Source organism: Colletotrichum phormii, assembly GCF_030913505.1.
Source record: "Colletotrichum phormii strain CBS 102054 chromosome Unknown BDP81scaffold_25, whole genome shotgun sequence".
NCBI lineage: Eukaryota > Fungi > Ascomycota > Sordariomycetes > Glomerellales > Glomerellaceae > Colletotrichum > Colletotrichum phormii.
The window spans coordinates 627,805-654,384 of NW_026851467.1; the positions used below are offsets into that span (position 1 = coordinate 627,805).

The 26,580-nt window shown below is 51.4% G+C and overlaps 11 protein-coding genes and 2 non-coding genes across 13 annotated transcripts; 9 read left to right on the plus strand and 4 right to left on the minus strand.

The window, feature by feature from the left end:
* Positions 1 to 664: 664 nt before the first annotated feature.
* Positions 665 to 1,868, minus strand: BDP81DRAFT_330718 (methyltransferase domain-containing protein; the record flags this gene model as incomplete). The annotated part of the gene is made up of 3 exons (XM_060585441.1): positions 665 to 1,139; positions 1,187 to 1,370; positions 1,475 to 1,868. 3 exons carry the CDS (start codon positions 1,866 to 1,868, stop codon positions 665 to 667), a joined length of 1,053 nt encoding a protein of 350 aa, XP_060440299.1.
* A 1,313-nt stretch (positions 1,869 to 3,181) lies between these two features.
* On the plus strand, positions 3,182 to 4,945 carry BDP81DRAFT_398807 (uncharacterized protein; the record flags this gene model as incomplete). Its single annotated transcript, XM_060588506.1, has 1 exon — positions 3,182 to 4,945. One exon carries the CDS (start codon positions 3,182 to 3,184, stop codon positions 4,943 to 4,945), a length of 1,764 nt encoding a protein of 587 aa, XP_060440300.1.
* A 131-nt stretch (positions 4,946 to 5,076) lies between these two features.
* On the plus strand, positions 5,077 to 6,054 carry BDP81DRAFT_113414 (uncharacterized protein). Its single transcript, XM_060581505.1, has one exon. It carries the CDS (start codon positions 5,207 to 5,209, stop codon positions 5,762 to 5,764), a length of 558 nt encoding a protein of 185 aa, XP_060440301.1. The 5' UTR covers positions 5,077 to 5,206; the 3' UTR covers positions 5,765 to 6,054.
* Positions 6,055 to 7,358: 1,304 nt separating this feature from the next.
* Positions 7,359 to 9,495, plus strand: BDP81DRAFT_330311 (dimethylaniline monooxygenase; the record flags this gene model as incomplete). Its single annotated transcript, XM_060585390.1, has 5 exons — positions 7,359 to 7,529; positions 7,628 to 8,122; positions 8,185 to 8,434; positions 8,489 to 8,878; positions 8,939 to 9,495. 5 exons carry the CDS (start codon positions 7,359 to 7,361, stop codon positions 9,493 to 9,495), a joined length of 1,863 nt encoding a protein of 620 aa, XP_060440302.1.
* Positions 9,496 to 9,764: 269 nt separating this feature from the next.
* BDP81DRAFT_453910 (uncharacterized protein) lies at positions 9,765 to 11,194 on the minus strand (the record flags this gene model as incomplete). The annotated part of the gene is made up of 2 exons (XM_060592877.1): positions 9,765 to 10,920; positions 10,980 to 11,194. 2 exons carry the CDS (start codon positions 11,192 to 11,194, stop codon positions 9,765 to 9,767), a joined length of 1,371 nt encoding a protein of 456 aa, XP_060440303.1.
* Positions 11,195 to 12,539: 1,345 nt separating this feature from the next.
* BDP81DRAFT_t309 lies at positions 12,540 to 12,654 on the plus strand. The gene has a single exon. It is a non-coding gene; the product is annotated as a tRNA-Ala (tRNA).
* Positions 12,655 to 13,398: 744 nt separating this feature from the next.
* Positions 13,399 to 14,313, plus strand: BDP81DRAFT_410169 (uncharacterized protein; the record flags this gene model as incomplete). Its single annotated transcript, XM_060589106.1, has 3 exons — positions 13,399 to 13,836; positions 13,889 to 14,224; positions 14,286 to 14,313. The coding sequence occupies exons 1-3, from the start codon at positions 13,433 to 13,435 to the stop codon at positions 14,311 to 14,313; spliced, it is 768 nt and encodes a 255-aa protein (XP_060440304.1). The 5' UTR covers positions 13,399 to 13,432.
* Positions 14,314 to 15,943: 1,630 nt separating this feature from the next.
* On the plus strand, positions 15,944 to 16,030 carry BDP81DRAFT_t310. The gene has a single exon. It is a non-coding gene; the product is annotated as a tRNA-Glu (tRNA).
* Positions 16,031 to 16,412: 382 nt separating this feature from the next.
* Positions 16,413 to 18,308, minus strand: BDP81DRAFT_330347 (rhamnogalacturonase B; the record flags this gene model as incomplete). Its single annotated transcript, XM_060585392.1, has 5 exons — positions 16,413 to 16,664; positions 16,735 to 17,380; positions 17,442 to 17,626; positions 17,679 to 18,108; positions 18,178 to 18,308. The coding sequence occupies 5 exons, from the start codon at positions 18,306 to 18,308 to the stop codon at positions 16,413 to 16,415; spliced, it is 1,644 nt and encodes a 547-aa protein (XP_060440305.1).
* A 968-nt stretch (positions 18,309 to 19,276) lies between these two features.
* BDP81DRAFT_113491 (dolichol-phosphate mannosyltransferase subunit 3) lies at positions 19,277 to 19,991 on the plus strand. Its single transcript, XM_060581506.1, has 3 exons — positions 19,277 to 19,459; positions 19,540 to 19,608; positions 19,688 to 19,991. Exons 1-3 carry the CDS (start codon positions 19,412 to 19,414, stop codon positions 19,847 to 19,849), a joined length of 279 nt encoding a protein of 92 aa, XP_060440306.1. The 5' UTR covers positions 19,277 to 19,411; the 3' UTR covers positions 19,850 to 19,991.
* A 1,011-nt stretch (positions 19,992 to 21,002) lies between these two features.
* Positions 21,003 to 22,705, plus strand: BDP81DRAFT_438251 (alpha/beta hydrolase fold-domain-containing protein). The gene is made up of 2 exons (XM_060591305.1): positions 21,003 to 21,817; positions 21,868 to 22,705. The coding sequence occupies exons 1-2, from the start codon at positions 21,423 to 21,425 to the stop codon at positions 22,481 to 22,483; spliced, it is 1,011 nt and encodes a 336-aa protein (XP_060440307.1). The 5' UTR covers positions 21,003 to 21,422; the 3' UTR covers positions 22,484 to 22,705.
* A 33-nt stretch (positions 22,706 to 22,738) lies between these two features.
* BDP81DRAFT_453914 (endoribonuclease L-PSP) lies at positions 22,739 to 23,280 on the minus strand (the record flags this gene model as incomplete). The annotated part of the gene is made up of 3 exons (XM_060592878.1): positions 22,739 to 22,805; positions 22,860 to 23,017; positions 23,116 to 23,280. The coding sequence occupies 3 exons, from the start codon at positions 23,278 to 23,280 to the stop codon at positions 22,739 to 22,741; spliced, it is 390 nt and encodes a 129-aa protein (XP_060440308.1).
* Positions 23,281 to 24,661: 1,381 nt separating this feature from the next.
* On the plus strand, positions 24,662 to 26,453 carry BDP81DRAFT_330699 (major facilitator superfamily transporter; the record flags this gene model as incomplete). Its single annotated transcript, XM_060585438.1, has 5 exons — positions 24,662 to 24,857; positions 24,928 to 25,310; positions 25,372 to 25,650; positions 25,734 to 26,109; positions 26,170 to 26,453. The coding sequence occupies 5 exons, from the start codon at positions 24,662 to 24,664 to the stop codon at positions 26,451 to 26,453; spliced, it is 1,518 nt and encodes a 505-aa protein (XP_060440309.1).
* Positions 26,454 to 26,580: the final 127 nt, after the last annotated feature.

Here is a 26,580-nt window from a genome sequence, read left to right on the forward strand (position 1 = left end):
AATCCAGCGACTCTTAGTGAGGCTGGCAGCTGTATTGTAGTGGGTGTGGTTGAGGATCAATAGTTAATAGTAATGAGGAGGTCGGGTTGTGATCCCATCGTTTTTGTGGTGCCAGAAACAGGGGGGTGCCAGGAAGTGGGGGGTTTGACTTATCCCCTCATATTGTAGCTGCTTGGCACTTACCATACTCAGGTTTGTTTTGACACAGCTGGGCTACAGTAAATATTTCTCGACAACTGTAGAGACAGTATTGGATAGAGCCATTACACTGAAGAAGATAAAAGTTGGACAATGCTAAACTTTGATGTTGACTAAGACGGATCAGTGGGCTTCCGCGACACTGCGGCAAGGCAGCAACTTGATAATCGTCGTCTACCTACCCCATAACTGTGGTTACCTTCTGCTGCAATTGGTTCTGTCTAATAGCGGAGCATACCTAAGTCATGTGTTCTTCTCCATGCGGATGCACCTGATCTGTCAAAGAATCTGAGGATTGGAGGTACTGTGAACGTGTCGCAAAAACGACGCCGTTAATTACGGGCAGCAATTAACGCCATATATACCCTACGACAGAACGTCACTGCGACATTGGAGTAACAGCAAGATGCAGCGGGGGAAAAGTGAATTAAATGTCGGAACTGTGTTTCCATGACCTGAAACCCCGTTACGAAGTCGAGCTCTCCACCTCCAAAGGTTTCTGGCCAGAGTAAGAGTGATACCAGTGATACGCGTGGTTCGAATTATCCAGTAAATCCTTGCGCACTTGAATCAGGAAAATCTCGATCTCCAACTGCGTCCAACCTAAACACTTCGTAAATGGTACATTGGTCACTCCTCCCAATGAATCGTAGTTAACGGCAGCACAATAGCTACCGACTGACTTCAGACGAGGTTCTTTCGGCCAAGTGCCCACAGGCACCTTTTCGACATCATGAATCTGGTTGACGAAGCCTGCGGCATCGATGCGGTCGCCAAACCTATCAGCTGCATCTAGATCTACCCCAAACTTATCGAAGGCTTCCCTTAGAAGGTCCACCGTCTTCTTAGGAGTGTAATCCGGGCCAACTGTGCCGTCATCGGAAGCAAATGCCCACACCATGTCTTGCATCTCGATCCAGCCGCCCGGTTTGAGAGCCCTGCTTCGTTTAGTAATGTGGCAAATTATTAAAGATATTCGACTGCCTACTTGTATGCCTGCGCGAGCAGCCTAGGCCAATCTTTGAGTGCTGGTGCCATATTTCTCACATGGATGTAGTCAATCGAGTCATCCGGATAAAGCCAATCAGCTTCGACGTCGTCGACCACAAAATGCACGTTTGACGGCACACAAGCAGGCTGAATGGGACTCAAGTCAAGACCGGTGATATCGGCTGCTGGGTATTCATCGCCCACTGGGAGTTTTCATCCAAGATCAACGTCCGAACGACTACAACTAGGTATGATAGGTAAAGGAGATATTCAACGGGGCACTCACTGTCCATGGCCCGAATTCCAGTGCCAGTGCCGATGTCGAGGATCTTCTGAGGGTTGACCAAGGGGGCGTTATGCAAGGCTCCTTCACATACGTGTACCAACATAGCATGCTTCATATCTTCACGATCTTGTTCCATGTCGTCGTTCGGTAACATATAGCGGCCTTCTTTGAACTTGTGGTAGCGACGTCTGTTCTCGAAGTTGTAGTCTCGAACGCTTGAAGCCATAGACGTGGATGCATTTGAGCTGCCATCACTTGGCTCATGGTAGCCGTCATCATCTGTAGCCTCGTCATCCGCCACTATCGCGGCTGCTGGAATCGGAGACGAGGAATTATCCCGGTGGCTGTCAGAGCCCGAGTTACTACGAGAAACTGAAGCGCGATCGGCTACCATGTTAAAGACGGGTCCGAGTTTTAGAAAGGAGGAGAAATGAGAAAGAGAGCAAAGAATAAGAGTGAGAGACGCAAGATGTAGAGACAAAAGTGAGAAAGAGGGGCAGATAACGGTCCAAGGGAAACATTCTCAAGCCAACGCCAACGTGACCGCGTTCCAACAATCGTCTCCAGTCTTTTCCTCCATGTCCTCGGTCGGAAGCAGGATGCTTGATGCAAAGCAAGGGTTACAGCCAATATCGTGCATCTGTCGAAGCAGCAAACTGCAGAGTTGCATTCCGTGAACCCACGCCATTTGCTCGTTTAACAGAGGAGCGGCTTTGGTTTCCTCGTTGGACGAGGAGACAACAAGCTGGAAGGCTGTGGAGGCTGCTCCGACTCCGCGAATTTTATGGGCCATGGTCTCATGTCCTGGTCGCTGATTAATGGATCTCGCTTCAGTCCAAACTCTTGATCGGTCATATTCCCGGGGAACTGTTACGGCTTTCACGCCAAGCATCTCTCTTTTTGCTTCCTACCTTGTCATCCTGGGGAAGTCTACGCGAAATACCAGTTGGGTGCGGTCTACGCGGGCAACAAAAAGTCATTAGCAGTAGGTCTACCTCATCTTTGCGCTTTCAGGTCTTATCAACATTTGCAACAAGATATTGTAAAGTGTGAGAAATGGCGCGTGCTGTGTACATCTGCGAGGTGTTTTGAGGTATCTGATCAATCCATATCGTCATGGCTGAAGTTTTTGCTTTAGCCTTTTCTGAGCTCAATGGCTAGTATGCAAGTTAACACTTGACGTTTACACAATTTAATGGGCCCAAGCCATCTGTAGAGGCCCAGAAACGTGATACAGAATTTGACTTTTAAGGTACTTGGCATTTACGGGCAAGTTTCCTCACATGTGTCCTTCATTCAGTGCGATCAGTGCAGTTGCTGGTGCATAATTAGCTTGAGCTGAACCTGGCAGCGGAGCTGATAGAGTCTGGTTCTTAGCTTGACATCAGAAGACCACTACGTGTGCAAGAGGGTAACACATCTTTTGATAAACATTTCATGTTACATTTTTTCTCCCTTGAACAACTCAGAAGCCAGAGTGCCAGGACTGATAGTATGAAGTTGTAATACCAGTGGCTTCATTGCGCTTGAGCCTCAATTACCAATCAGCTCAGCGGACGAGATGTGCGGGGCTCTAGTTCATCCGAGACAGGGGCTATCGGCCGGCATTCTGGATTTTAGTTTTCCCCAATGCCATCGATCCAACAACGACACAACCCTGGCCATCTCGTCACGAAGCCTTCGCCTGGCCGAACTTGGCTTCCAAAAATGGCCGAGGATCCTTCTCGATTGCCGCGGCTACCACCTGAGGTACTGGGACTCATCTTTGCCCACACGCCGAAGTCAACGGCTCACGCCGCTCGGCTGGGGAGCAAAATTCTGTCCGCCGCGGCAACGCCCAGATCATTTCAACATGTTCTCCTCAAGCCACCCTTCTGCGACCGCTTCATGCACGTTGCAGAAGATGCAAACCTTCGCCGACATGTGAGAGAGGTCACATGTGATGCTCGCGCCTTTCTAGATTACCGCCCTTTCCCCATAGACTTCCTCGAAGCTCTGCCATACCTCAGATACTTCTCCGGGCTCAAGGTTTTAAACTTGAAGTTTACCGACTATGCAGACGACGGCGACGAGAACGCTGAACCGGACAACTCCACAAGCTATCGCTTCTATGACATCTACAGTTTTCGGCGTTTTGTCATACTTGTCTCCTTTTACTGCATACACGGAGGGAGCAAAGATGATCAGGATCTGGTTCAGTTATCGCAAAGCCTCGGGACATCAGATGACTTTGCCTGGACGGGGAACCTGAAAATCCCGGACATGTCTTGGAGCACAGAGGACAGGCTTAATGATGGCGGATTTCCCATTATTCAGCTAGAGGAGTTGACTATTTTCAATCTAGCCGAGGATATCAACGATGGTCAACATCACGAGATGGAAAATCCATTACATCGGAGGCACCTTGCGGATTGGCCCATCTTCAATCAAGTGATTGCCCTTCCAACACTTAAAGGTGTAAAGTTGATGGTAGCCCCCGATGACCCGGATAACTCGTTGTGGGACAACTTGGAGGATGAGCCGACCGAGTACAACTATCAGTGGCAAGACCTCTATCTCCGCGAGCTCACCTCGTGGTTCAAGCCACAGCTCGCACGCAACCTGACCACTTTGTCTCTATACTACGACGATATCTGGGGCTACCAGCCCAAATTTGACTTCCGCCTCATCAATCCCGGCAGCGGGCCAGAGTGCGGTTTCCCTCACTTGAAGGTCTTAGCTTTGGGCAGATATTGCTTCAGTCACGAGTGGCAGCTAGATTGGTTCGCTTCTCTCGGAAGTCATAATTCAGCGGGTGGGATAGAGGAACTATACCTCGATGAATGCGTGGTGGTATCGAAAGCATACTGTACCATCCCTCAATGGGAGATCTGGGACCTGGACCGAGACCGCAACTATACCATTGTCACTGTCCAAGATGCCGATGGTAACGGCGTGGAAGTCTCCAATCGCGGATACTTGCCAACCACATGGGATATCGATCTTGTCGACGACACATGGACCGAGTTTTACCACTCCAGCATGTCCTGGCATGAACTACTCGACCACTGGAGCAGCAGCATGGCGGCGTTGAAGACATTCAAAATGGGGACGACGGCCTCTCTTGCGTCTTGGTCCGGAATCGATCTGGCAGCTCATGTAACGCCCGATAAAATCACCGAAGTTATTGTCGCACCTGGGAGCAAGAATAGCCCCATGAACACGGATATCCATGCCAAGTTCGATGATCTCGCGTTCCGCAAAGAGGTTGGATTGATGGAGTTGACAGTGCCGTTCTACGTCAACTATTCGCCGAAACCGAGCGGTATGCCCAACTGGGTAGCTCGTCCTTGGTTCTTCATACCAGTGAGCAGCGATGAGGCTATAGTTATGGAAGAGTCTCCAAAGGAAACGAGACGGAAAGACACGTTAGCATTGGATAAAATCAGAAAAGTAGTGGATGAGAGGGCAAAGGGGGGCGGCCAGGTTTGAACGAGACCAATGGAGCCTTTGCCCGCGCAATTCGACAGTTTCCCGACGGTTGCCGAGCTCCTACCCTAGACAAGTACAAAAGTATTTCTCCATTTCAAGCCCCGCAGGCTCAAGCGACATAGTGGTTACGAGGCCGTCGACGTTCGCGACTTCAAGTTGGCGAACCGGGAGGAGGACGAGGACAATCATCATGCTACTAGTATGGCAAGGTAGTTGAGGGTACCATACTTATGAGATCTCGCTTAGTTCTCAACAGTGGAAATGGGACATTCCTACGGAGGTCTTCTGATAGCTCACGGCTTCGCTGCATTCATCGCGCTCATGAGATCTACGCGCTCAATGAGTTGTGACATGTCGTATCTTTGGTTATCGGCAGGGGTCGTCTTCCCGGCGCCGCAATCAACGCAAGTCGCCGGCGGGCGGATATCAGCGCCTAGCCTAGTGCCTCGCTACTATCTACGAATACGTACGGATATGAGACCAGAGCGTGCCATAGATCCTGGCAAAAGAATTCCGCAAAAGACTAAACTGGATCCTAATATCTTGGCTCCTGTCTCATCGGTCAAGACTCGTCAGCAAAACGCAGTGCAGAGAAGTGGCAGCTCCGGCTTGGGGACGCGCGGGACCACCCGCAAGCAGGACGGGATTTGCGGATGTGCCGCATGTGCTCCGAGCAAGGATCATGATGACCGGAGAAGACTCATTGGCGACGAAGAGGGGAGCGCTCAACCAGCGGTGGAGGAGAGTCCAGCGAAACTTCCTGAAGCTGTGGATAACGGCTATGCAACGACGGACGAATGCAGCATGTGGATATTGTGATGGTTCGGCCATAAGGTGACGAAAGGGGCGAAAAGAGACTCATGCTACGGCGCCGAGACCACTGAAGTTTGAGAACAGGTGGAGGTCTCCCTGTCCGAGGAGGATGTTTAATGACCCAGTCGTCCGGGTCCGATTGACAGGATCAAGTTTCGAAATCAAAGTGGCGGTCAGAACGGTTCGATTTCGACGTGGAGAGTTGACGATGTGACGCCGTCATGGAAGATGACATGTTTGCAGAAATGTGACAGACTTTAGCCGATGAGCCAGTTATTACAAACAAAAGTACGCACGTAAAACCGCTCGCACATCACACACCGTAATCCAAGATGACAGACATGACAGCAGATTGAGTTTCGAGTCGGCGGCGCGGGTGTGGCAACGCAGCTTGGGCCAGAGGATGCCAGGCGCACCCAGACACGCGCCAGACTCGCGCCAGACTAGGCCGGACGAAATCGCCGGAACCACCGGGGGCGCCGTTGCGCTTTGGTCTTGCAGCATTTGGGGCTACGCCGCGGCGCCGCATGGCGGCTGTCTTTGTGCCCCTGAGACTTGAGCCAAAATGAACGCCGGGCCCAGACCGAGTGGTCACCGATTCGCAAAGTTGGCCGGATGGGACAACTCATTTTGTCGATTGCAATCATAACCACTGGTAACTCCACACGTCCCAACTCTCAAGTATCGGACCCAGATGGCAGGAGGGGGGCGGCCACAGATGATATGAGAGGTTCCCACATATCACATTCCCGAAGAGAGGAAAGACGACATCCTCGGCCAGTCTAAGACAATGGAATCCAAAAACCACACACCACACAAGAGCCGATCCCTCTCGCGGGGACCGCCCCGCTGGAGATAATTGCCTACCCCGCTCAGGTCTCGAGGGTCTGATGACGAGAACAAGGAAAGACCTCGTTGTCGCATGGGACTAAGTGGCGCTACTGCAACCTTGGCAAGGTCTATCCACCACGACCGAACCTCACAATTGGGTTCACTAGCATGGGAGGGTCGAGAGGGTCCCTCCGGCGGACTGGCTCGCCCATACGCACGTATGGAACCCGAACCATTAGCTCGGTGTTAGGTCCGGTCCTTTTCCTCTTCCTATTCCTGGTCTTGGAGTAGGGGTTCTCTCTCTACTCCTGACGGGCTGACGGGAAAGCGAGAAACTCGGGAAGGCAAAGTACGTAGTAAGACCAGACGAGACTGGACTGGGCCGACCCAAACCAGACTTGACCGTTCCATGTTCGCTACCACACCTCCCTCCCCTTCGGTTGTCCTTCCACCCACCGAGGTTCGCCATCGTCCCTACACTAGGTAAGGTGTACCACGTTGTCTGTGCGGACGATGCTAGTCCAAGGTGTGAGGTAAGCCATAAGACCCGACCGTTTTCCCCCATCGTCTCATGAGCGGACTTTTCTCCCACTCCTCACCAAATTTCCCGCTATCACTCGTGCCCTTACCTTCTCGCTTTCTGCTATCCCTTCGTGGCGGTGGAGGGTAGTGCCCCCTTCTTGAAAGACGTCCCTTCATGTTTCACAACATCGGAGGACCCTGCAGATAGGGCACGTTGAAAGCTCACGGCCGCACACGCTAACCAACTATGCCTCTCAAAGTCGCTGTCATCGGTGCCGGGCCCGCGGGTCTGGCGACGGCCAGATATCTGAAATGGGCGCACTTGTTCTTCGCGATTGAGCCTATCCAGATCCGGGTCTTTGAGGCCGAGGATGATATTGGAGGGACATTCAAGTATCGAGTGTACGAGGATGCCGAAGTAAGTTTGCCGCCACTGAACTCAAACTGTTGTCTATTCCTCACGACATGTGTTGTCATCGGAGGAAAGGTGTATTGAAGCTGACAGCATGGTCATAGCTCGTCTCGTCTAAATACCTAACCGCCTTCTCCGATCACCGCCTGCCCCGAGATGCAGCTGATTATGTCACCCCGGCTGTCTATGTACAGTACCTGAACGAATACTGTGATCGTTTCGAGCTTCGACCTCACATCGAGTGCTCATCTAAGGTCACTCGCACTGAAAGGGTAGATGGTGGAGGGCATATCGTCACCGTCACTCGCAACGATGGCACAACCTTCGACTACATCTGCGATGCCGTTGCTGTCTGCTCCGGGCTCAACCTCGAACCCCGTATTCCTGACATTCCAGGGTTAGACAAAGTCCCAAAGGTCCTTCACTCATCGCAGTTCAAGAGTCGAGATCAGCTCCGAGACGTCAAGAGCGATAAGCCTATCGTTGTCATTGTCGGCACCGGAGAGACTGGCCAGGATCTCGGTCAACTCGCGGCGACGACTGAAACTGTTCAACATGTTGTGATGTGCCACAGAGATGGATTTGTGGTTGCACCCAAGGTAAGAGACTCAACAGGTTGGAAGCCTGTTTGTATATGGAAGTTGATGTTGACTCGTCACAGACCGTGCCGACGCCAGTCATGTTCGGATTCTGGGGCAAAGATAGCAAAGTGAACGATAAGCCCGTCGACTGTTCCATCGCTAGTCTCTTCGATACTGCATATGTTCCCCAGAAGTTGCAGTCAAGCCAACTGCTGTGGGACTTTTACAACCAACAGATCGACGTCACATTCTCGCTAATTGGTGGAACGCTTGAAGGCTGGGACCAACACGTCGGCGGCATGCGTCGGGAGAGGATGCACATCGATCACTGTATGCGGCCATCTGCACCAACTTTTGGGGGGACCGGCTAACCAAAGATCGCAGTCTTCCCGGCCAAATCCACCCGTGCTGTGCCGTACATCTCCGCGCCTTGGCGGCCGCCTCTCTCGGTCATGGAGCGGATCCGCCGATTCTTCTTCTACATCAAAGAGCTTGACGTCGATACCAAGGGTCGGTACATTGACGTTGCTCCCTGGCCCGAGTACGTTGACGACGATGGCGTGTTGCACTTCCGCGATACTGGTAGACCAGAGTCGGAGAAGATGAAGCAGATGGTAGTGAAGCCTGATGTTATCCTATTTGCAACTGGCTACACCCGTCGTTTTCCTTTCCTCGATAAGAGTTATGGCACACCCGACACGGCCGATGTGCGAGCCATCTATCACAGCAACGATGTATCCGTGGGATTCATCGGCTTTGTGCGGCCGAACCTAGGTGAGTGGTTCATCCCAGGATGACTCTTCTGCAAGCACAACCTCTAACAACGCTTCTCAGGTGCCATTCCGACACTCGCCGAAATGCAAACCCAATTCTGGATCCTTCAACTTCTTCGATCCAAGTACCCTAGCGTCCCTGGCTTAGCAACCCCGTCGGCAGGACTTACACTAGACGCAAACGCCCTTCCCGGCTACGATATCGACTGGAAACTTCATCCACGATGCGGCCGAGACCCGTGGGCCGAAAAGCGAGGCGTCGACCACGAGAGCTATGTATACCAGCTGGCCCTCGACATGGGCTCAGCACCGCGCTTCACTTATGTATACTCCAAGGGCTTCAAAGCCTTGTACACCTGGGCCATGGGTAGCAACTTCAATGCAAAGTTCCGCCTGGTTGGTCCCTGGAAGAACGAAGAGGAGTCGCTGCGCATCATACGCGGTGAGCTCTACGGCATTGTCAAGCGGTCTGGCGGTATGCTATACATAATTGCCAACACCTTGATACCCTTTTTCTTATTCGGCACGATGAGTATGGCCATTCATACGTGGGAGTGGACCAAGAGTCTGTTCCACCCGTGGACGCGGAAGGGGGGCCACATTCGTCTCCTCGAGTGATAATAACGACGTAACGACCATTTTGAGTTTAGATGTTCGAATTCAGAAGACTAGCGACGAGAAAGAATTCTCCAATCAAGACAAGATAACTCATAGTCGTAATTAGGTATTAGTACACAATTAATCCAGGACATGTGCGAAAAACCTTGCCAGCTCGTACAAGCATTGCCTCCACATGACATTAGTGCATTCATCGCCATGATCTGATCTCTCCATAGGTATTGTAATAGTTCCATCTTTGTACACAACATACCAAGTATCGATCACATTTATCGCCTCAAGAGCCATCCATCGTATGATGTCGAAGGGTATCTCGTTTCAGCTTGCTTCTCGGATGACGTTGAACTGGATGGGAGATTGGCTAGCTTCTGGATAATTCTGCCATCCAGATTAGGATCGGGGCCTCTGTAGTTGTACACCGATGCGTTGAACTCAGGAATAAGACGAGGCCTGCAGGCGAACAGCATCTTGTAAAGCTGGTTGTCTTGCCACTTCCCAAAAGCCGTCGACAACGCCAGTTCAAAGTACCGTCCAAAAGGTGCGAACTGCAGAATATGGTTGTACACATCGCCATCGCCGGCGTTTTGCCCTTGCAGAATGCTACTTTTGAGTCTGTCAAGCTCATCGTAAAGGGTGTTCTTCGGTATAACGAGCCCTGAGGGATCATGCGCGTCGATGCACTCCAGCATCCACTTGAAGACAAGGTCGCTTAGGACCTCATTCGGCTTGATCGTCTTGCTAGACCAAGCCCACGCTGGAAGAATACTCTCGATTCGCTGTGGCAGCACGCCTCTTACAATTTTGAAATTCTGTCGACAGACATCGTAGTGTGTTCCCGGGAACCAACGCTCAGTGATGCCGTACGACGGCCCGTACTCTGTGTCGCGGGATATCAGACACGGCTGGTAAGCGTAGAGGCGGTCGTGTAGTGAGACGGCGTGGTACACTTCGGATACGACGCTTGAAACGTGCTGGTCGTGAAATTTGGGCCAGTCGATGCCGACCGCGCCAGCGAACTCCGGGATGCCGTGTTGCCCAACCGTGTCGAAAATTCCCATAAAGCGAATTGGCGGTTCAACGACGTCCCCGTCTCCGATCAAGGCCCAGCTGTGCTTCCTTCTAAAGGTGCGTGATTGCTCTGACTTTGGGGTGTTGGCTTCTGACGGGCATCGGTAGATGCGATAGACCTCCTGGCACAGTTGGTGTGTTTTGTGGACGTCAACATTCCCATCCAGACCATAGACTGGCTTCACGATCCCGCAGTTGTTGATCATTCCCGCGACTGACCGAACGACAAAGGCTCCTTTTGAAACACCAAACATCCAGATTTCGGTTTCCTGTGGGGTGTAGCCGTGAACTAAGTACTCGTAGGTATCTATGCATTGCTGCTCGATGTCTTGAACGTTGAGGCCGTGGATGACATGACTTGAAGACCTCGATTAGCGACATGTTCTTCAAGAAGATTTATGAGAAGTGCGTTCTACTCCATGAATGTGGTGCCTACGGGCACGCTGTTGGCGTAGTGTGCCTTTCCCGTGGGGTGGAGGTGTGCGAAGTCGTCATCTCTGGGTAGTCCGGTTTCTCCCCATACTAAATGTGCCAGACGGTGTACGTTGGACTCTGAGTTGGCTTCTCTACCAGTCCAAATTCCATCTGATAGCACTGTCAGCGGATTCTTTGCCGGGCCTCGGTATGGCATGGTGTTGTGGTTCCGTGATAGCTACATGTAGATCCTGTCACAGCTGTGCCAAGTGCGTGTGTGTAAAGACAGGCTGACAGAGTCTTGCAAGTTTACCAAAAGAGCAGCTCAGCTGTGTTTTGTTACGTGCAGCCTCGATGTGAAAGGTGTGGAATGCGCCATTCTAGCCAGACCTCAGGCAATATCACAACAGCTGGATTGGTGGTGTTTTGCATTCCATTGTGGGAATGGCCCCCAAATTTCGTTTCGCCGCCACATGGAGAGTTGGATCAAACTGTTTTGTGACTTGCAAGTAAAAATGGCATTAAGAGGAGCATATGACTTTCTTCAATCCTGAGTTTACTGGTTGCAATGTTGATTGAGAAGTAGAGTTCATGCTTTCTATCCACCAATGCCCAATGGTTAGGTTGCCAACTTCTGCTTCTTTAGTACCAAACCATGCCTCAAGCTCCGACCACCCAAACTCAATTGTTGTTATTAAGTATAACTAAGTCTTGCACAACTTATCACATGTCGAATCGCGATACTGCCGGCCTCTACAGATAATAATTGAGAATTGTCATGACTCTCCACTGTGGGACTGTGGATACCTGAGGCAGTGGCTGGTGCCCCAGGCACCAGCTGCCCGATCCACTTCCTGGTTGATCCAGCCCACCGCAGCCACCTTTCACCTTCACGCCAACATCACCAACCAACCGTCAATACCAGTCGTATTGCCTCATTGCTTGCCTCGTTGGTCCAGATGAGCAGTGTGTACTGCCCACATCCACTCGCTACTATGGGTATTGTTCCAATGTCCTCGTTTTGTACGGAGTAGAATCAGTCAGATACCGGCAGACCAGGAGCTTTGGGGCCCAGACACCCAGGGCAGATGGAAACCCTCAGGGGTCTCTGGGGCTAATTGAGCATGTCTCAGTTTCCGTGCTCTGGAATGTCAATCACTTCATCGCAATTTGACAATGGCACTTTCCAGATTTGGCTGAAGATCTCCTCATCTCCCGGGAATAATACGAGTGAACTGTTCACTTCCGTTTGCTCCGGTATGCACAAATCTCATCTGCATTAAGATCCACTTTCTAAACCAACAAGGCGCAGGCTCATGTTCCTCGTCTTCCGTGTTCTTGATCGCGACCACCACACCAACTCGGACGAATCGCCAATTGCAATATTTCCATGTACCTTGTTGCCAGCCGGCCTGAGAGCTGACGTTGGGTTCCACGAGCACTTGACCGGCTAGGCACACTGGAACCAGGTATCCGTAGAGACTGTGCGACTCCACGAGGGCTCAGCATGTTCCGTTCGCAGATCTTAGTGGATGCTGCTGGCCCAGCTGCCATCAGTCATAGGGCGCTTGGTCTAGGGGTATGATTTTCGCTTCGCATCTCATTCCAATCCTCAAGAGGATCTGGATAATCGCGCTTGCTTGTGAAAGGTCGTGGGTTCAATTCCCACAGTGTCCATTGTTTTGCTGTATTCGTTGTCTGACAGGCAGTTGTTCAAGTTTTTGTATTCTGTACTTACTTACTTTATTTACTCTGAGATCTGATATGGCTAAGTTCAGAGAGTGCAGTTGGGATGTGCACATCCAAATAGCGCTTTCAAACTGAATGTATTCCTTAGTAAGTCATCAGGAGTAGTTGCACACACTCGTTGATACATGCATAAAGTATGGTTTAGAACATCTCGTCGGTCACATGCGACGCTACGTCCCATACTTCGCGTGCAGTTTAAGTAATAAGCCAGGCAGGAATCGAGGATCTATCAAAAACTCTGAAACATGTTGTTTACTCGAAGTACTTACTTTACGTACCTCCTATGGTCTACCATTGAAACTTTTCTCAACTCCTAGGCTATATCCTCGCCTGCTCTCAGTCCGGCCATCTCATGACGACATCTGACATCGGGACTCACATCACTGTTTAGGCGGGTGCTTATTGTACATAAGTTGGACTGTATTGGGTCTAGCTAGTTGTGGTCTGCAGATAGAGGCCGCCTATTACTCTTCTAAGTTCTACCTCAACATGCGTGTCAGCACAACCTTCTATCGTAATCGACTATGGTTCGCCAACAGGCGTATACTCGATATTGTGGCTGAGCGAGGAGTGCTGGCGAGGCGCAGCGTGAGGCACACCAGTGCGACATTCATGAAAGCGCTGTCCCTCCACGCACGTCTTGTCTCGAGACGTTTCGCAACGACGCAAACACTCTCTATTCTCTCAATATCAACTCCATCAAGCTATGGCTGACCCACTGTCAATAATGACTGCTTGCATCACACTAATTGGCGCGATTGGGAAAACGACACAAGCCGTCACGAACTTTGTTCGAACCTGTCGCGATGCGCGCGAAGATCTCGCCGCCGTTAGCAGAGAGCTTTCCGATCTGCGTATCGTGCTCGAGCTTCTCATCGACGATACCGCGACCAAGGTCTCCTTGCCTGCCGCCTTTGGAAAGCATGTCTTGGCTCTTGTCGGGAACTGCTTGGGTGTGACAACGGAGATCGCGGGGGAGCTTGAGAATCATGATGGTCGAAGTGGGCCAGCACGATGGGCAATGGGAGGCAAGGGGAACGTTGACCAGCTGAAGACGATGCTCGAGACGCACAAGGGGTCGTTAAACTTGGCTCTCGAATTGGCGAACCTGTAAGCAATCTTACCACAACGCGTTGTCGGACTCGATAATGAACATCCGCAGTGTATCCTCAAAAGCCATCAAGGATGATACCGTCATCATTCGTAACGATGCAAGTTTGATCAAAGAGGACACAACGAACCTCTTGCGCCAGGTCTCCGACGTCACTCTACAGATAGCGAGAATCCGCAAAGCTGTGGGCACCAACCGGCAAATCAATGTAGCCAACAGCAGTACCATTGACCTCTGGCTGGAATCCCTCACATCTTACGCCGAAAGCGTCTGTGACGATTTGCTGCAAGACTTGCCACCTAATCTGCATGACCAAATGCCGCCTCCGGAGGCTCAATCAGTTGGTGGTGAGATATTGCTGCGTGATAGCGCCGTCGAGGACATTGGGTCAATGAAAGTCACCAAAACGTACTCAATGGCATACAAAAACAACATACATTACATCAAGTCGAATGGGCGTCACCTCGTCGGGGTAGATGGGGATTCCAACGTCGTCATTTGGGATACGCAAAGTGGGAAGCATTTGGGCACCCTCGACACGCAGAAATGCCACTCGTGGGACGTATACAAAATCAAGACCGCATCTATATGTGGCCACGACTCAGAGTATATAATCCTTCTTCAGTATAAAGTGGGTGCCTCTCTGTGGGATTGGAAGAAGGGCAAACGAATTCTGGACGTATACCTGCCTTACCAAGTCTTGACCACACTTCACCCAGTGCATCTTGAAGGGAAAAGACTTGTCATTTTTTGGCATGATAAAAACGCCATATGGAAGTCCGAAGGCCCGAGATGGAGGCATAAAATAGTAGCCAATGTTCCTGGGCCAGCAGAAATCAGTCGAATTGGAATCTGGGGCAACGTCGCCGTCGCGCTAATGACAGATGGCAATGCAATCTGTTTAGAGGTTTTGACGGGCTCAATGAAAGCCAAGAAGTCAATCCTCCGGCTTGGGCAAGAGGCTAAGTCCGAGAACCCCGGGGTCAGTATGATACTGAGTCGGCAAGCGGATAATGGGTACCGTGTCTTGTTCTGGATTCCAGACGGGCCGAGCGGAGCCGTCATGATCATTTCTTGGGACGTTGAGAAAGATAGGGTCACGCACTCCGAATATGGTGGTTACGAAAAACAAGACCCTGAACCGGGGAAACTTAAAAGCGCCTGGCCAGCGGCGTTCTTTGATCGTGGTGTGTTATTGACACACGCAAAAGGAGTCGACCTCTTCGATTTCGTCACTGGAAGCAGACGGAGATACCATGACCCATTTCCTCAAGGGACTGAACTTGGGACCGTGAAGGAAGTGTGGCATGGCTTCCTTGGGCGCAAGAACCTCAAGATTCCGGTCAAGTTGGGACGGCAAGTCACCGTCGGCAACTTCGAAGGAAAGTACACAATTGCCATAAGGACTCCTGGAGGAGGGGTGGAGGTGTGGAATTGGGAACTCGATGAGGGGTTTTTTGGGCAACAGCCGGAGCAGACGAATACGGCAACGGGTTCAATTGGAGGCTCGACATTGACAACTGGGTCTTGATATGTGGGCAGTACACACTGCTCATCTGGACCAACGAGGCAAGCAATGAGGCAATACGACTGGTATTGACGGTTGGTTGGTGATGTTGGCGTGAAGGTGAAAGGTGGCTGCGGTGGGCTGGATCAACCAGGAAGTGGATCGGGCAGCTGGTACCTGGGGCACCAGCCACTGCCTCAGGTATCCACAGTCCCACATGATATCTGACAGAATTCGGAATTGTACCGTTGCGCCATATACAAAAGAGAGATCCCTCTACTGCATTTAGGTAGTTGTGGGTACATATAGTTTCCGTCAATATCACAGGAAAACATGGGAATGTAGCTTTGAAGTCATTGAATTTCTGTATACAAGAAGACAGCACTGTGCGCAATTGAGTGTGTAGAGACAAAGAGATAGAACATCTCATCGACAACGATAATTTCTGTTTCAGAGCAGAGTAAGATCGCACACGATACAACGTCTTGAAGCATCGGGCGCCCACCTAAAGTAGTCACGCATCTGAAGTTATATGAAGAAATCCGTAACACCGGTGGAGTCTATGAATGCTCCTAGTGGGTGACGACTCCATCCTCACATCCGATATGGTGTAGTGGCCAACATGATGCCCTCTCATCTCTTTGAGAGGTTAGGCATAGCCCCGAGTTCGATTCTCGGTTTCGGAAACTTCATAGCTTGCATCTTTGCTGACCGGAATAGCATGGAAGTTGTTGAAGGCTTCGGCACATTTTTAACACAATGGAAGGCAGATATAAATAATCACTACTTCAAATATGGACTTTAGTTACGCAATACCTCTTTTGCGGCTTGCCCAATGTTTTTTTCAATGTCGTTTGTTGCCCTTAGCTGTTCGAATCCATCTCAAAGATCACGGATAAGTGACATTGTCGTCACCTGCTCAGGCCAGCTTAGAGTGAGAAGAGATAGGTTGCGGCCAACCTGCAGGCATCGAAAAGCTGGAAGCAACTGAAAGACAGGCTTTATGGACCCTTTGAAAGTGGGAAAAGGGTTTGGTGACAGGATGTATTAACACATGAGTCTTCACTTCTAATATTCAAAACGCCGCTGGTATCGAGAAGCATATGACAAGGTGCCGTTCTTGGAACCCCCTTTACCCTGCAACTCAACTGCATCGACTATATAGTTGGCGCTGAGAAAGTCAACGTCCCCCGTCCCAATCACCCCCATCACGAGTGTATTTGGACCCGTTTTCAACTCACTTGCAGGTACTTCCCAAGTGTACATGTCGCCGAACCCGCGATAGGCACCACGAGTCACACCGCGAGAGTCAATGAGTGTCTACCAGTAACTGCATTAGGAAGTTTTCTGGCGAAATCCACGCAAAGTTAATTTTATGATGATAACTTACCGGAGCCCCAGGATCCGCTGCTTCCCACTCATTTATCTTGACACTAGGCCTTCCGCCCTTGAACGAAAGTGTCGTTCCAATACGCAGGACAACCCCTTCTAGTTGATTGGCAGCTAGATTGAAGTTGACGGTGGCATTGCCTCCAATCTTGGAGAATAAGGCCATGGGAAAGTCTTGGTTCTTGGATGATCCGACAGTAAACTCGCCTCCCCAACTCGCCATGCGAGCATCTGAGGGGTGCATCCTCTGAATCTTGTCGCCGTTCTTCAGCTCAAAAGGCTGCCCGTCAAACTCGCCGATGCGCCAGATAACCGACGGCTCGGACTCGGTTGCCACAATGTCCTGCGTGGCTTTCACACCCACCGTTACCGTCACGCTAGCATTAGCGACGGGGAACTCGTTCCGGTACATCTTCATCGTGTATGTTCCGGGCTTCATCAGCGGCGAGTTAAAGTTTCCGCCGGCGGCCTTTGTCCAGTACTGTGCATCCTGGTTGAACCAGTGTACTACAGTTTCAGAACCACCTGCCGCTCCCGTCGCGGTGCCCGAAACACTTCCGCGGCCGCTATCGGGAACGTAGCCATCAATGTTCAAGGAGTCGAAGAAACTCATGTCGACATCCGCCGGCGGCGGCTTGGTGCTGCGTCTACGCGTCTAGTCAGCATATTATAAACATAGGCGAGACTGAGAAGACGGATGACCCTTACGTGAAGCTCATTGCGTAGGGGCCAAGAAGGCCGAACCGCCAAGGTTCGGTCCTGACGTGACCGCTATTCATATACCAGTAGAGCTCCTGGTCGCCGGTGCTTTGCGAGTTGATGTCTCTCATGAAGGGGCCGCCGGCAGAGTGCTCGTAGGCGTTACCAGGCATAATCATCCACACACCGACATTCTGGAATTGTTAGCATCACTCAGATCCCTTCTTCCTTCATCTTCTGACTTACGTCGCCGGTCACGCCATGAACCTGATCGTCAATGAAACGGTCAGATGTATACATCTTGCATCTGGTGGTGCCGTCCGGACACTTGAATGTGTCTTTGCCTTCAAATGCCACGCATCCATCGAGGTCGGCAACATTGCCATGCACACCAGTCGGTACCTGCTTGCGCTGGAGTCGGGCCAGCCAGCGCAACTCGCCAGGCGCAACCTCACCAGTGATATGAGTTGCCATGTAGATGGTCGGATCGCCTGGTTTGGCTACATAGTAGTGTGTCAAGGGTTGCGAGCCAGCCTTGACGGTTATCTTGACACGTCCATTTACGGTGTCAGCTGTGACTATTGAGGTTCCCAGACCGGAGTTGATCTGTGACATCTTGCCCGTGCCTTGGAACTGAACACCGTTGTAGAGCAGACTGGTGATGTCGCCATTTGTGCTTGACTCCCCGTCAGCTTCGGGTAGGTTCACTTTTCGAGAGTGCTGGTTCATCCATCATTATTCTTACCGGTTAACCTCAAAAATCAGCCCACCGCTGGTGTCGATCGTGTACGTGGAGTCTGATGTTGTGAGGCCAAAGTCGGCAAATGCTGTGCCCAAGAGCCCAGCAACGCAAGTAAGAAAGCCGAGGGTATGCATCTTGACGCTGGATACAAGTGGTAACTGACAGACCTCGATATACAAGAGTCCGGGTGCTCTTCAACGGCGGTACCTTTGCCTATAAAGCTCCTAACTTCAGGAACCCCTCAGCAAACTCCAGTCATGATCAGGCGGTCGCCGCGGTCTGCCACGCACTTCATCCCCACCATCTTCGGACGGCCGGGCGGACTTGTCATTGAGTCTCCTTCCAGTTCGTCGTAGATTACTCCCAAAAGCTTGTTCCACAGAAGCGTAGAATAGAGTTACAGAGGTTGCGTGTTCCTGCACTGATCAGTTCCCCTCATCATCGTCGTCCCAACGTCTCATGACATACCCATCCCGACAGCGACCAGCAGGTGGTCTGTGATGCGATTGGTGCGAGTTTTCGGTCCCTGAGCAGATCATCCCTTTCCAATGTATTCGCGACGACAATAAGGAGTCTAGCATTCGGTAACGCGGCAAGTGTGAGTTTGCGTTAGTTTGAGCCTGACGAAGCACATTGAACTTGCAGTTTTCACAACTTTACTACTCTACTCGCCACACCAAGAACACCTTGACGGGACTCGGACTTGAATCATGGGCAGGTCTCAGCACCGGTACGAGAATCTCTGGGTGACAACCTCAGCTATGGGGTTTCTTGACAGGCTACCCTGCGCCGGACAGACTGCTCCCAGAGCATGAATTTCATGAATGATTCGCGCACTTTCAAGATTGGTCAATGAGAACATGAGAAAGACAAGAAAGGCTCAAGTGAGTTGTCAGGTTGATGAGATTTCCCAGCATTGAGGGAAGGGATGGAAAGAGCTGGAGGCGGCGCGCCTGCTCCTGCCGCAAGTGGGTCCAACGCGTAAAGTGCGGCTACGCAGAGGTACGTACTCCGCACAGGGCCCGAGATCTGCTTAGTCACTCAGAGCTCCACCAAGAATTCAGGACAGCTTCGCGACTCCTTTTCCACTTGTCAGTGCTTCCAAGGGCACAAGAATCGTAATCTCTTCGCCAGCTTTCCAGTCACTCCTTTCAGCCACGATCGCTTCTGCTTAGAGACAATAACCTCGAATCTTATCTCCCACCATTACATCAGGCCTCCTACACCGCTCGCAATCATGACCCGCGCACAGCAGACCATCTCTCTTGCGCTCCTCGTGAGCTCGGTATGACCCCTCCCTCCCTTGTGTCCAGAACCATCCCACCTCCAACAAGACCTTTGCTGACCGTCAATGTTCTTCTACAGCTCTACCTCGCTCTCTTCCTCCAGCTCATTCCGATCCCCGCCAAGATCCAGAACGATGTCGTCCCCGTTGTGCGTAGCCGTGATCGCACTCTAGAAGCAACCCTTGCGGCTTGGCCCAACTTTGCTAACATATACTCCATGCGCACAGCTGCCCTTCTGGGCTCTCATCTCCTTCGGCTCCTACCTACTGGCCAAACTCGGATACAATGTCATGACCTTTAACGACGTGCCCGAGGCGCACAAGGAGCTCATGGCTGAGATTGAGGAGGCCGTCGTCGACCTGAGGAAGCTTGGTGTTGATGTGGACTAAGGGAATGATGATGTCTACGAGAGACCGACGGCTCGATGCGAATACCGACATTGTAGGATACTTGGAGGATGTAGCCTAAGATATGTCGATGAAATAGGCTCGTCGACGTCTGCATCAACCCGTTCACGATTTTACTCCTGCTTCGCGCCCACTAGAGATTTGTACAACACGACCATCCCTGCCACGTATGCGATACGAGACGACGATTAATAAAGGCGGCAAGGCCCGATACGAACACGGGGGGTGGCCAGATGGAAAATCCCGTGTAAGGCCTACAACGTTGTCAATACCATGTGCCCATGATGGCAAGCTGGCGCAAGTAGCTCTCAGTGCCTGGAGGACACTTGAGTGTGGATTTCCAATGGTCTACCATGTGGCTTGCAATATAGCTGGACAGTTCGATACTTACGTCGACCTCTCGATACTGTGAAACCGCGATGCGACCGTCTTTGAAGCATTGCTGGTGACGTAAACATGGCTCCAATTCCGACGACGGGAATGGCGATGCTAGACATCCGTGGGAGCAAAGTCGTTCATTCCCGCGTACAGATTGAGTGATAGTTGACTGCTCAGGGTGGTTGGAGGGAGTTTGCTTTTCGAAACTCCCTCTCTCGCCATCCATCTCACCAAGGTGCCTTTCCAAGAAGGGCGTATGAGCATCCGCTTTTTGATGGTCGTTTCTTTCCAGGCGGGCAGGAAATACTTCCCGCTCTGGTTCTGTTGATCCGTCTGTACCGTGTTTGTCTCTGCTTCGTCTTTACCAGCCGACATCTCATGCCGTGGTAAATCCCTTGGCGGTACCTACCAGAAGGTTGCATCTGGCCCAAAACTTTGCAGATTTGAGGATTCCCCGGCTTGTACAATCTCATGCCATGCTTGGTCACGGATTAGATGATATTGTTACTGGGACAAGACGACCTAGGCTTCCTCCGAGGGTGTCTACTAAATTCTAGCATGACGAGACTGCCCTAGATGAGAGCAAGCGGCAGAGTTTGGATCCTACATATCATCCATGGACCACAGTAAGTATGTCAGTCGTCCGGCTGGTCTGGTTCGAGGACGAAACTTTCAGAATCATTTGTATAAGCGTATCCAAACTATCCAGCTGCTCAGCATCTTGCAGCTTATTTCAACACCTTTATGAGTTCCACGTTGCTTCATTCAATATTAGCAAAGGTCTTGATCTCTGCGGGGTTCGGAGGGGTAGCATGACGCAAGTCGACCCCTGAGAGTAACGTCGGGCCAAATCTTAAGCTTCCCGACTGCTCCACTCACCGATAAAGCTCTCAGCATTACGGTTGCTATCTTGCATCTGGTGACGGACTGATGATCTTGTGACGGACCCTTGGGCGGGGTGTCGCGTTAGCAGCAATGTTCGAACGGGGCGCCCGGCCGGTGACCGGAGCTCGGAGGAGTTTGCCGGCTAAAGACGGCATCTTGCCGATTGCTCGAGTACCTATGTGCTTTCGTACAGCTGGGAAGTGAAGCTGGACAACAATCCGACCGTCTTCATCATCAGCTTGCAACAAACCGCCAACCGGATTTCACCAACCTTTGCCAAATCATCGCCATCATGCCTGAGCCGCCGTATCCTCTGCACCCATCGGTCGTCGACCGCATCAACCCCGAGTACAAAGACTTTTACAACAAGTTCGTTTTTGACAAGCAAGTCGTGCACCACCAGCCCATCTCCGCATCTCGTGCAAGCGGCACTTTAATCCCAGGCGCCGGCCCTAAGCTCGAGGTCGCCAACTCAGAGGATTTCACCATTCCGAGGAAAGAAACGAGCGGGCCCGATATCCTCCTCCGAGCCTTCACCCCCTTGGGAGAAAGGCCGGCCAAGGGATGGCCTCAGTGTTTTTGGTTCCACGGCGGCGGTTGGGTCTTGGGCAACATTGACACGGAGAACGTGATTGCCACGCATCTCTGCAACCGAGCAAAATGCGTCGTTATTTGCGTAGACTATAGGTGAGTAGAGAACCACGGGACAAGACAACCACTACTAATCTCACCTCTAGACTGGCACCAGAGAATCCCTTCCCTGCAGCCGTTGACGACTGCTGGGAATCCGTCCTCTGGGCCATCTCCGCGACCGGCACAGAAAGGCTCGACCTCGACGCCTCACGCATCGCGATCGGAGGTTCATCCGCAGGCGCAAACCTCACAGCCATCATCTGCCAGCGCGCAACGAAGCGCCCAGACTTCCCAACCGTGGCAACACAGCTGCTCTCCGTGCCCGTCGCAGACAACACCGCCACGGCTGACTCAACGAAGCTGGAGCATGCGTCGTGGAAGGAGAACGAGTTCACGCCCGCGCTGCCGGCGGAGAAGATGATGTGGTATCGTTACCATTACCTTCCTGACAAGGAGAACTGGGCGCACCCTGAGGCGAGCCCGCTTCTGTGGGAGGGGGAGTGGTCCAAGTTGCCTCCTGCTGTGGTGGTCGTTGGCGAACTCGATGTTTTGCGAAGTGAGGGCGAGGCTATTGGCAAGAAGCTTAAGGATGCGGGTGTGAAGACGGATGTGCATATTATGAAGGGGCAGCCACATCCTTTTATTGCGATGGATGAGGCGTTGGAAGATGGTAGGAGGGCAATCACATACTTTTGCGACAAGTTGATAGAGCTTTTGTAAAAAGGCGAAGACATGATGTCGATTGGGCTTACCAAAATCGATTGAGTCGTTTCAATTTGGTTCCTGTTGGAAGCTGAATCAAATGACTTGAAGTTCAGCCGTGACGAGTGGACAATATGTGTGCGGATAGTGCCCAGACCAACGTCCAAGCCGAGAATTGGACTTTTCATCGTCATCAAAAGCTATCACGGTCTCATTTCAATTTGATACTTGATGAACCTGCATTGTAGGTCTCTTTATTCTAATCACTTTAATCTACAAGACAGCTATGCACTCAATCTCAACATCAACATTAAGAGGGAGGGTCTTGACCGCAACGCAACTAAATCAACCCAATCAGCATCTCCAATCTACTCAGCGACGATGTGAAACTCACGTTCTCGATGGCTTTATATCGCCCCAGTAGGTGCAGTAAACCTCATTCATCGCAGCAAAGTCGTCCATATCCGAAAGGAAGACGTTGACCTTGACCACCTTATCAATCGTGGTACCAGCGCCTTCTAGAACCGCGGTGAGGTTCTTAATGCATTGGTGCTAAGGTTACCGGTTACCGGTTAGCGATGAGCGACATCGGTGTCCGATTGAAATAGGGTTGCAGATCGGGAAGATTCCCTCTTGCTGCATGCACATACCGTGTGTGCTTGGACGTCACCGTCGATGATTTCCATAGTCACCGGGTCCATGGGAACGGCGCCAGAGCAGAAGACCATGCCATTGGCGATAATGGCTTGGCTGTAGATGCCGGGCAGGGGCTTGGCTGCCTTATCGGTGAGAACAGGGGTCTTTGAGGAGGACATCGTGGTACGTAAGTATACTATGCTTGAATGGTTGGAATTGATGATCAGTAATGTGCTGTGAGTCCAGTGCAAGAGTTGATCTTAGCTGGTGTTTGTTCATCAATTAAATCGCACTACATAAGAGTTCATCACTCGGACTACTACTTAGTCACTTACAAACCCCATCGATAGTCCATCGCAGACATCGTGAGTATCGTCTTTCCTAGGCTAACATGTTCATCGTTGGCTCCGTTCTCGGATGGGCTTGAGCTGCCCGCGGAGAGTTGTGTCGGATCGTCCTATCAACCCCGCAATCCTGAAATGAGCGGGATTGCAACGTTTCAAGCCCCCCTCACCCCGGATAGCTCGTCCTTATCTGCTCTAAGCATCTCATCTGTGGGTCACTTCGGAATCGTAATTCTGTCTCCAAATCTCGGGTTGATCTCTAATTGGAACGACGTTCGTGTTGCACCAAGTTCTTATTACGAGATGCTCGAGTCCCAGAATGTATTGAGCCAGCAAGAGGCACGGTACCCCCACGCACCACTCACCACCGGCTACTTCGTGTCGGCTCGCCCCACTACGATGGAGTTGCTGCAAGCTTTGTGGATTGCGGGGTGCAAATTGATAAATGTGATGCTCTGCCATAGGCCGTCGGCGTCCATCCTTATCAAGCCGAACAACTTGACTGCAGATATGGCATGTCTGCCTTCACCTTCGATTTCGAGAAAGGACCTCCGAGCGAAAGCTTCAACATGAGTTACGGATAGGTCAAGCCACTGGGGGTAATTGAAAGCAGCTTGCCGTGGGCTAAAGTGGAGGGATAACTACCAGACCTGAAAACTAGTGTACGTTCACCAGGGTGTTCGGCTTTGAAGAACTCTGGGTCGTTGCTTCCCAAGATTCGAGCTCTATGGTAACACGACAGTTGTGGGAATATGTGTTCCCGTCGCAAATCCTCCGCCGACGGTGACGGTGACGGTGAGCTGACATGAAGTTGGGACTCACCCAGTGCTGAGGGATGGCAGAGATGGGATACCGAAGAAGTGTGCGCGTGAATGAACGACCCCACTTGGGATATCACTCTTATCTTCGGCCACCAACGGGCGTGTCTCTCATAGTTACGAACCAGCCACAAGGATTCTAGATGACCGGGATGAGAGACACGTCAAAAGATATGCTGGATCAGCGAATGCTACTCCGTACTCCAACAACTCCAACCAAAGCTTATGTGTCTGCTCGTAAAGCACGGATACCAATGTCCCAGTTGGGGTAACTGTAACCTTGCATTGTCTCCCTTTCCCTCTCGGTTTGCACTACTTGAGTCTCCCAACCTCTACTCTCGCACATTCCTTTTGCATCGCTCGTGTGGTTTTAGTCAAACGGGCCCGCGAGATTCACGATGGAGGCTGTAAAGGACAACAAGATTACCCCGGCGGCACGGGCCGAAGGATCGCTTCGCGATGGATCCGTGGACGGCGAGAACGTCAAGAAGAATGACTACGATGACGATGTGGTCCAAGTCGTCGACAAGGCCGCCGAGCGCGCCCTCTGCAGAAAGTTGGACTTCCACATCCTGCCTGTACTGGCCGTGATGTGTAAGTAGCCTCTTCATCTACTTTGACTCGCGAGAGGATGTACTCGTGGTTGCTAATACTTGTCCGCCAGACCTCTTCAACGCGCTCGATAAGGGCAACCTGGGCAATGCCGAAACTGACGGCCTGAGCACGGATCTCGGCTTCAAAGATGGCCAGTACAATCTCATCGTCAGCATCTTCTTTGTGCCCTTCGTAGCGGCCGCGCCTATTGTTGCCCTCATCGGCAAGAAATTCGGCCCCGCCATCGTCCTCCCGATTCTCATGTTCGCCTTTGGCACAATGACGATGCTCATGGCCGCCGCGCAAAACTTTGGCGGCGTCTTTGCGCTGCGATGGTTCCTCGGCATGGCGGAGTCGGCGTTCTTCCCGCTGGTCATCTATTATCTCACCACATTCTACCGTCGCGGTGAGCTTGCGCGACGCCTCGCTGTCTTCTACGCTGCATCCAACATTGTATGGCCTCCTCCTCTAGCTATGGCCTGCCAGTGATGTTTTTGAAATTAACACATGGTAGGCAAACGCATTTTCCGGCCTTCTGGCTTTCGGCGTTTTCCACATCACCAACACCAAATTGCATCCCTGGCGATGGCTGTTCATCATTGAAGCCACTGCGACCATTCTGTTCTCATTCTTTGCGTTCTGGTATCTGCCACGTAGCGCTGCGGAGGCCAAATTCCTCACAGAGGAACAGAAGCAGCTTGCCCACCACCGCATCAGAGTTGACAGCTCATCCGTAGTCGGAGAGAAGATGAAGATCCGAGAAGCTGCCAAGGTTTTCAAGCACCCAACAACGGTAAGCATCTTTTATCTTCCTCTAATCTTTTCATTTTGGTGTTTGGAATCAAGACGTGCACTTGCTAATTCGCTTTCACTTAGTTCGGCTTCCTTGCCATCGAAATATGTCTTGGCGTTCCACTCCAGAGCGTCGGCCTCTTCATGCCCCAAATCGTTCAGCGCCTAGGATACAGCACCATCAAGACGAACCTTTACACAGTTGCACCGAATGTCAGCGGCGCTGCCATGCTCCTCATTCTTGCTTTCCTCTCGGATTGGCGACGTCTCCGATTCCCGTTCATTGCCTTAGGTTTCATGCTCACTTTCATCGGCTTTATCATATACGCTGCTATTGACGATGTTGAAGCTGAAATCAAGCTCGCGTACTATGCGTGCTTTATGATGACCTGGGGAACTTCGGCACCCAGTGTGCTGCTGTCGACCTGGTACAACAACAATGTTGTCAATGAGAACCAGCGTAAGTCAAGTAGAGAATCAGATTCTTATCCGCCGCTAGAGACTAATGTCGAGACTACAGGTGTACTTTTAACTTCAATCGGTGTCCCTCTAGCCAACCTCATGGGTCTTGTGAGCAGCAACATCTTCCGCAAGCCAGATGCTCCCAAATACGCACCTGCACTGATTACAACCGCAGCATTCGGTGTGGTTGGTGCCTCGTGCGCGCTGGCTCTAGGATTCTATATGATGTGGGATAACCGAAGGAGAAATCGGGCCGAGGGTGTTACCTTGACCGCTAGTGAAGTCCCGACATCGAAGTTGGGCGATGGACCTAGGAGCCCTCACTTCCGCTGGTTCTTGTAGGAGCACAGTGATGAATCCTCTCTGTGCAAATTATAGAAGGCGGTTAGATTGAAAACCCCCCCCTTGCGAAGCTTAGACGTACCTTAGTTCTTGATCCTCCATTCTAATGGTATTGAACTCATGATTG